Here is a 9711-nt window from a genome sequence, read left to right as displayed (position 1 = left end):
CAGTGCTTGTCTTCTCTCCCCAATCTTTGCCAGAAGTCCAGGAAGAATTTTTATGAACAATAACACTTGATGTTACTCACTTTCTTGAAATTTTAGGAGTTGGTTGTGACAACTGGGGAAAAAGAGAACAGTGGGAATAGACTGTTATTTATAGCTTTCAGGGTTTGAGAATGAAAATATGTGTAAATTTAATAGCTCTCAAGTTATTCTTGAGGAAAAGATAGAGGTGGAAACTTGATGATAGTAGAGTCAGATGAATTCAAACTCATTCAATAACAAACTCCAAGATGATGACAATTTTAATTGTACAAAAATTATTAATTTCATAGATATCAATAAACACCAAACTACCAAGCATTTACAGAATAATTAATTGCAATACTACAGAAACTATTTTTTAAAAATAGGGTAAGCAGAAGTCCTACCAAATTATTTTTATGTCAGAAATATGGTGCTGATACTAAACCAGGAAGAGCCAAATCATAGAATAAAATTATAGGTCATTTTCCCTACAAAATATTTTAAGTAGTTTATCAGCAAAGAGATTACAGCAATTTATCACCAGAATAATAAACTACAAATAGGTAGAACTTAAACCAAGATTGCAGAACTGGTTTAATATTAGGAAAATTATCAATAAAAAAACCACAAAGAAATCATATAATTATCTTGATAGATGTGGAAAAAGCTATTGACAAAATGCTCATTTCTTTTAAAAACACTAGAGAGCATAGGAATATATAGAACTTTCCTTTAAAATGATATGCAATATTTATCTAAGACCATCAGCAATGATTATCTATAACGAGTTATTTGTCTTCGCAGTGAAATAAAGATGATAATTATCCCCACTATTATTTAATATTATACCAGACATGCTAGCTCTATTAATAAGACAAGTAAAAGGAATTAAAATAAACAATGAGGAAACAAAACTATCTTTTACTGACGATATGGTGGTATATAGAGAGTTTCCTCGGGAATCACCTAAAAACTTGAAACAATTAACAACTTCAGCAAAGTTGCAGGATATAAAATAAATAAATCAGCATTTCTATTTATAAAATCAACAAAACTCAGCAACAAGAGATAGAAAGATAATTTCCATTTAAAATAAATGTAGACATGGTGCAGTGGACAAAGCACCAGTCCTGTAATTAGGACATTCAGGAGTTCAAATTCAGCTTGAGACACTTGACAGTTACTAGCTGTGTGAACCTGGGCAAATCACTTAAACCCAATTACCTCACAAAAAGAAAAGGATTATAGCAATATTGGGAATCTATTTGCAAAGGCAAAATCAGGAACAATATGAACACAATCACAAAGCATTGTTTACATAAAGTCAGATCTAAACAATTGCAAAAATTTTTATTGCTCATGAGTAGGCCAGGCTAATAGACTAAAAATGACAATTTTACCTAAATTTATTCATTGCCATACTAATTCAATTGCCAAAAATTAGTTTATAGAGTTAGAAAAAATAACAACAGTGGCAGCTTGGTGATGCAGTGGGTAGAGAGCACTCACTGACACTGCAGTCAGGAAGACCTAACTTCAAATCTGGCGTCAGACAAATGCAAAAAAAAAAAAAAAAAAAAAAAGAAAGGAAAAAATAATAATCAAGAATATCAAGGTAATTAATGAAAATGCAAACAAAAAACAAAGTGATCGAAGCATACCAGAGATAAACCTATATTATAAAGTAGCAATCATCAAAACTATTTTATACTGGCTAAGAATAGAGTGGTGAATTACTGGAAAAGTTACATATACAAGGTACATCAGTATTTGACTGTAGTATTCTACTGCCCAATAAACTCAGAGAATTCATCTTCTGGGATAAGAACTTAGTATTTGACAAAAACTGATGGAAAAATTGGAAACTAATCTGGCAGAAACTAGATAAAGACCAATAGCTCACACCCTATATCAAGAAAAGATCAAAATGGGTATGTAATTTAGACATAAAGAGTAATATCCCAAGTCAATTAGGAGATCAAAGGATTAATTTACTTATGGAGAAGGGAAGATGTTATGATTAAAAAAGAAACTGAGAACAGTATCAAGCACAAAATGGATAATTTTGATTCTATTAAATTAAAAAGGTTTTACATTAATAAAACCAATGCAACCAAGATTTGAAAGCTGAAACAAAATCTTTATAGCACTTGTCTTTGAAAAAAGCTTCATTTCTAAAACATATAGAGAATTGAGTCAAATTAATAAAAATACAAGTCATTCCTCAATTGACAAATTGTCAAAGGATACTAACAGGTAGTTTTCAAATAAAGGAATCAAAGTTATTTGCAATCAAAAAAGGAAAAATACTCTAAATCACTATTGTTTAGAGAAATACAAATTAAAATAACTTTGATGTACCACCTCATGCTTATCAGATTGTCTAATATGACAGAAAAGGAAAATGTGAATTTTGGAGATGTGGGAAAATTGAGACATTAATACTTTGTTGATGATATTAAGAGCTGATCTAGCCATTCTGGAGAATAATTTGTAACTATGCTCAAAGGGCAGTCAAATTGTGCTTACCCTTTGACCAAAAAGTATCACCACTAGGGCTCTGTCACAAAGAGATCATAAAAAAGGGCAAAGGACCTCCAGGTACAACACTACTTACAGTAGCTGTTATTGTTGTGAGTAGGAAATTAAGGGAATGTCCATTAACTGGAAAATGGCCAAACAAGTTGTGGTAGATAAATGTGATGAAATATTGTGCTATAGAAATTATGAGAAAGTTAATTTTAGAAACAACCTGATGCTGTGTGAAGAGAGCAGAACCAGGAAAACATTGCACATAGTAATAGAAACATTGTGTAACAATCAACTATGATTGACATCTCTTTTCAGAAATGCAATGATTAAAGACAATTAAAAAAGGATTCATGATAGAAAATACTATCCATACCCAGAGAAAGAACTATGGAATCTGAATACAGACTGAAGTTCCATTTTCATTCTTGGTTTTTTTTTTGTGATTTTACTTTTTTCTTCTGTTTCTTCTTTCACAACATGACCAATTAAAAATGTTTGCATGATTGCATAATTGCACATGTATAATCTTTATCAGATTACTTGCTATCATGGGGAGGGGCAATGGAGAAGAAGAAAGGAATAAAAAAATTTAAACTCAAAATCTTATAAAATGAATGTTGAAAATTATATGTAATTGGAAAAAAATAAAATACTACTTCCAAACTACAAAATTTTCCATGATAATTTTAAGGAAAATTCCTAGTGGAAATATTCTGCTACCTCCATTAATTCAGACATTAAATTCCTTCCAATTTGAGTATTTTTATGGTCTTTTACTGCATTTGTATGTGAGGGAAAGAGAAATAGAGAAAAACAGTGCTCTTAATTCATCAACAGTAATACATCCATTTTGCTTTATTTTTCATGAATGTTGATATTTTGGACTTATTCTTCATAGTATATTTAATATTCTTTTGACTATTATCATATATATTTGCAGACTCAATGGTAATGGAAAGAACTGCATTCAAATTTTGATTCTCCTCACTTATTAACTATGTGACTATGGGAAAAACATTTTATTTCTCTGAATCTCAAATTCTTCACCTCTGAAATAGGAATAATACTGGAAAAGAATTTTTGAAATGATCAAATGAGGGCAAGCACCTTATAAACTTTAAAGTACTACATCTATCCACCAGTTTTATGATAGGGATTTCAAGATAACTGTCCCCAATGAGGGGTTGCAGATCATGAATGCAAAATAGAATTACTGTTACTGATATATGTGACAGAGGAACCCATTTCTTTATGCTTCACACCAGTATAATAGTGTATAGTGGTATAGAGAATAGAGTCTTGGACTTGGGGATAGGAAGGGTTTCAAATGCGACTTCAGATATCTAATAATTTATATGATATTGGCAAGTCAAAGGAATCTCACACTGTGCAAAATAGGAATGATAATAGCACCAAAGAGTTATTGGGAGGATCAAATAAGACCATGCATGTAAATGATTTTGTGAACCTTATGACTTTATATAGATGCTACCTACTGTGGCTATTTAAATAGGTTGGGGGGATTCATGAGAATAATATTTCTTGATTAAGGAAAATGTATAAAATATATGGACTGAAATCTCTCAAAATTTGATATTGTTACCTTTATTTTTTAATCACAGAACACTGCAAAAACAGGTAATTAATTGTCTGTTAAATTGGCAAAATGAGAGATTCAAAAACAATTAATGAAATAAACATGTTTTATATATTATTCTATATTTATTTGGTGATTTGGTATTTTTCCAAACTATTCTGTCATTATTTATGCAAAATGAATTTATAACTCCCTCATCTTAATGATGAGAAAAGTGAAGTATAGATAAAGTGACTTGTCCAAGTTATTCAACTATTCAGTGGTAATTTTTGAATGCTACCCTTTACTCTTAATTATTACTCTATTGAACTTTCCACCATAGTATGTTTCCAGCCATAAGATGGCCTGATGGATTAGAGACTTTCAACCATCTCTTTTAATGTCTCTGTTTTGACCACTGCCTTGTCAATACAAGGGACGTTAAATTTCACAAATTTCCTTTAATGAATATTTTTTTCAAATAGAGGTATAAAATCATGTTCCCAACCCCAAACCATTTATTAAATTAAATCCTTGTAACTTCAAAACGACACATTTTGAAGTAACTTTCTTTGGACTTGACAAATGGCTGTATTGCAACATTTGAGATTAAAAATATACATATATATTGCAAGAAGCAAATGACAAACAATCCATGAGTACAAAACTAGTTATAAAAAAATGACATCATTTACAAATAAATCCACATTAATATCAGAAATGAGCAAAGCATTTTTGATATAAAAGTTTCCATATCAAGCACCCATTTTTTGCAATTTAATTACCCATGCAGAGGTAAAATATTTGCATGCATTCTATGTCTCCCTTACATGTAATTTATGACTCAAGTTTCTTAAAGGGATAACATTTCAAGATTCTAAAATTTATATTGAATTGAATTGACTTCAAGTGGTAAATACTTATGTTGTATGGTATCTGAAATGAAGAGCTAGCCAATACAGTCACTTTGAAGATGAATTTTAGAAACTTCATCTGTAGTGCTAAAATAACTTAATCACTCAAATTTTCAGGAAATAGAAGAACATGATGGTGGTATCGGCATGTACCCACTATGACAGATGCTGTTGGCATTAAAGGCTGACAAAAATTGGCAAAGTTTGAAGATACAATGGACTCTGCTGAACTATATGTGCAAAGTACATACAGCTCATTTCCCTCTTACTTTCCACATCCTTCCACAAACAAAACTATTCATTCCTTTTCTAAAAAATCTAATTTCATTTATATTTCTCATTTACAAGAAATAGTAAAATTTACATTCTGGATTGTTCCCTGCTTATTCTGCATGGGCTTATGGTTCAGTTTGTAAAAGTTTCCAAAATCAAAGTGGCTTTCACAATTTTTTTCCTCAAAGATTCAACTGTCGATTCATAGTTGTACGAAGTCATTTTGGAGTATCACTGAGGACGGCCTTCTCTTGACCTTCTTCTTGTTCCTGCACGAGGAAAATGAAAGGGACTTTGTAAATCTGCACAAGCAAGCTAATTCTAAGTATATAATAAACCCATTTGTACCAAATCATTTTAGAAAGAACATCTAGAAATGTCATAACAATATGGTCAAAGGTTCCTCAACTTCCATTTTATTTGGAGGAGACATAGAAATGGCCAGTTTTTAGGCAAGGCATTCTAATGTTGGACAATAAGCTTACATTTCAGCAGGAGCTGATTGGGTAGTTCTTAGAAATTCTAAAATTACATTACATTGCTTCTCCCTCTTTTACTTTTCTATTCCAATTTTACAAACCCTAGTCTCTGATCATTCTAGTCTTATCATTCTTAAAGCGATAATAGGTTTGCTGAAAAGGAGAATCTGAAAAATATACATTTCTTTCATGATTGGGAGTTTTAATTGTCTAAAGTATCCATGGATATATGTACACTTCATTAATTCATGGTCTTTCTGAATAGATAAAAATAAAATATTTGTCTTAGAATACACATAGCATTTATGCCTTTTCATGGTTTGTGAATATTAAGCACCTAATACCCAAGCATCTAAAATTGACTGAATAATTTGACTAAGTTACAAGAGTCTAAAAGACTCTCAGAAAAGTTGTATTTGCTTTGCTGTCTCCTCTTTCACTTAAGGCATATGAAATGATACTATAACTCAATAAATGAAGAGTAAGCCAGTGACTAGATATAGTCACCAGTTAAGGAACATGTTGCATTTTCTTTCTTTTGATATTTGTATTTTTTTAAATTGCCTCTAATTTTATAGAAATTGATTAACATTTTTTTTGAATTTCACAGGAGATTATCCACTTCAGCATCCCACTTTTCAAGATTTATGCTAATCTTATTTCACAAAAGGCTAACATAATAGACTATCTGGAGTTTCCTATAATTTGAGCTAAATAAAAGTTTAAGTACCTATTATTCATTAGGTAACAAGATTTCTCAAAAACTCAAACGTTCTATTTTTGAAAGTGAATAAATATTTTAATATGCTGTACCTTGTGTCCTTTTGTTGGCTGGTACTTTCCTGATTGGTCGGTCTAAAAATAAATAGTAAAAATTAGATATACTCTAAAGCCATGAATTGTTGTAAATTGGAATACCTAGTTAGAAGTGAGCAAAAAAATCTTTGGAAGAAAACATTATACATTCAGGACAGGAGCTTTAGGTGAATTTGTTAATCTGAATACCTAAATGCAAGAAGTTTTCATTCACAAAAAAAAAACCTATCACTTAATTGACAAATTAAAGTAAATATGCATGATATAGATCACATGATGTTCCATTATGTGATTGAGAACGTGATCCTAATGTCCTAAGGGCTATCTATCTACAAAATATTGCTCCTTCCCCATTCCCTCTGTAGATGACGATTTGTGTTGCAAAGAGATGACTGTTCAATGGTATCTAATGTTTAGTAGAAATAAATTATCATAGAGTTATTCAGTACAAATTCTCATATATACACACACCTATTTTCTAGTGGTAGAACTTTGAAACTTTATAAGATTTCTAGCTTTGACAATTCAGTTAAAAGGTATGTAGCAATGATTAAGTATTGACTAGAGATTCCCAGGAGTAGAAAACCAAAGGAGTTAAAAAAACAAACAAGCAAACAACTCTATGTCTCTATACCCAAATATAATTTCCTAAGTCAATATGACTGCTCCCCCCAAAAAATATTCTTATATTTGTATTCATTTGGAATCTATTAAAAGTCCTCCTTTGCTTCCCTCACCATAGCATAGATATTACTGTGTCTCTGAAAGTCCATGTCTATGAATACAAACCTTAGCTTAGAAGTTCTTAACTTTTTTTTTTCATATCATGAATTTTTTGCAGAGTCTGATGAAACCTATGGACACCTTTTTTCCCAAAATAGTATTAAGGCTGTTAGTCGACAAACATTTACTAAACACCTAGTCAATATTAGGCCTGAATTAAATGAGGATAAAAGACAAGGAAAAAAGAGTATATGAGGGGGAAGGTGAAAAGTAGCAATTATATACAGGATAAATTGAGAGTAATAAATGGAGGGAAGGTAGTAGAAGTAAATTAATTAAAAATAAGGAAAGGTTAAATTTCACTTTGAGATTAGTAAAAAATGAAGATGTTATTTGGTTGTCCACCCAAGCTTATGAACCCCCTGACATCTATTCCTGGTTCCCTTGGAAGGTAATAGACTTCTAATAAAGAACCTGTACTCTAGAAGGTACTACCACACGGGGGAAAAAAGGCTTTAAATATAGGCTGAATGACAGAGTTGTCCTAGGACTAACCTGGTTAAATCAGATAACTTTATCTCTAGAAACTTGCAAAGCACAAATCTTGTATGAACCTAGTTGTTTGTAAGTTGTCTCCCTCCTTAGACTAAGAGCTTGTAGAGGGTAAGAAAAACTTGTCTTTGAAATTCCAGGATTTATCACATTTCCAGTCCACACATAGTCCTTAGGACACTTAGTAAAAACTTTGTAAATTCTTGCTGTTGTTGATGAAGACTCATGGAAACAAAGGACCAGCCTTGTTCTGTTTGGCCTTGGGGGTGAATGAGAAGCAATAAATAGCTATCACAAAGAGGCATTAGACACTGTCTGGGGAAAACTTAGCAATGAGAGCTGCCCAAAAGAGAAATGAGTTTGCTTAGAGAGTGGCAGTTTATACTTTTTGGAGATCTTCAAGCAGAGGTGGTTGACCACTTGCTGAGTACATCGAAATTTAGATTTCTTTGTTATAAAGGTTTTAACAAGAAGACCACAGAAAATTCTTCCAACCCCTTAAATTCAGTGATTCCATGCTAATTGTATTAATAGTATTTGGAGTATGTTTGTTTGCTTTATTGTTGTTGTTCTAAAATGTTTCTGACAACCCTCCTCAATTTTTAACTCTCGTGTTAGCTTTAAAGATAAAAGTATTATCAAGTGGTAATGGAGCTGTTGATCACCAATAAATGGACTTTTTCAGGCTTTTTTTTTAAACAAAATTTCTGGGATTGTAAACTTGAAGAGAAAACTCAATCTGTACAAAGCAGTTCTTCTTGTACTAGTTCATTCCCTAGAAAAATCAGTGTCATTATTCAGTGTTTCTATAACAAATGATCACTTCTCAATCTCATTTGAAAATAGATGTATGAATAGATATATTCAGAACCATTTGTGGATTTTTCTAAGAGTAACAGAAATAGAACAGTTATATGGTTTGGGTAGATTCAGTTTCTAGTCATACACAGTACTATTCCAAAAATGTATTCCATTTAAGTGTGAATAGTGTGCCATAATAATAGTAATACAACACATTGCAGAAATACAGTGAAGTCTCATTAATTTGGACTAAAACCAATGCATATATAAAATGCTTCATGCCTCTAAATCTTGTCCACAGAGCAAAGAGAGTGAAATAGAGGTTCTTCAAGTTTTCTTCTAGCTCTAAGAAACTTTGATTTTACATTTGAGATAAAGACCAATTTCAAATAAATGCATTGTTTATTCTTGTCAAGCATACATTACAGTAGCAAGGGCATTGTATTGGAAGTCTTTGGATCATAGATCCAAAGCTGAAAAATACCTTAGAGGCTAAGGTATTCCAAGCCATAAGTATCTCCTAAGGATTCAAAAGTTTAGGTAGAGGGTCCAGATTCCAATTCTATCTTTGTGACTTACTAATTAAGTGACACTGTGCAAATCAATTCACCTTTCTGGGACTCAATTCTTGTTCCTATGTAAAATGAACGGGTTGGAACCATAGCAGGGGTGGGGCAAAGTCCAAAAATCCATAGAAGGCCCCTGGTCTGGATCTAGCCTTGCTATGGCAATCATAGGCAGGATTCAAAATTCAATAAATCAAGTAAATTTTAGGGATGAATTAATTAAATGTTTAATCAAATAAACATCCAAAGAATTTGACCGAAAAAAGTTTCCCCATCCTTGGATGGCAATGACCTTGCTGTCAATCACAGCACTATCCAATAAAATCAATTCATAGCTTACAAAGTCTTGCAAAGAAGAGATAGTGACTTATTTTTAATAATAGACAATGATGTATTTAAAGTGTAAAATAGTTTGTTGTCTTAACATACTTAAACATTTTTTTTGCACATTTACTTTA

General features: G+C 31.6%; 1 protein-coding gene across 11 annotated transcripts in view; it reads right to left on the bottom strand.

Annotated features, from left to right (window-relative positions):
- Window positions 1-291: 291 nt before the first annotated feature.
- POSTN (periostin) overlaps window positions 292-9711 on the bottom strand; it is a 48708-nt gene continuing 39288 nt past the window's right edge. For 8 of the 11 annotated variants that reach the window (XM_074217237.1, XM_074217239.1, XM_074217241.1 and 5 more), the window contains 2 exons: window positions 6609-6650; window positions 292-5585 (listed from right to left, as the gene is read on the bottom strand). In XM_074217237.1, the coding sequence (XP_074073338.1) occupies window positions 5548-5585; window positions 6609-6650 (80 nt within the window). In that variant the 3' untranslated portion in view covers window positions 292-5547. The remainder of the gene's footprint in view (window positions 5586-6608; window positions 6651-9711) is intronic. The other 3 variants (XM_074217242.1, XM_074217246.1, XM_074217248.1) reach the window with 1 other exon arrangement.

Source organism: Macrotis lagotis, chromosome 1 (assembly GCF_037893015.1).
Source record: "Macrotis lagotis isolate mMagLag1 chromosome 1, bilby.v1.9.chrom.fasta, whole genome shotgun sequence".
NCBI lineage: Eukaryota > Metazoa > Chordata > Mammalia > Peramelemorphia > Peramelidae > Macrotis > Macrotis lagotis.
The sequence above is the reverse complement of the archived record's forward strand: the minus strand, read 5'-3'. Positions and strand labels throughout refer to the sequence as shown.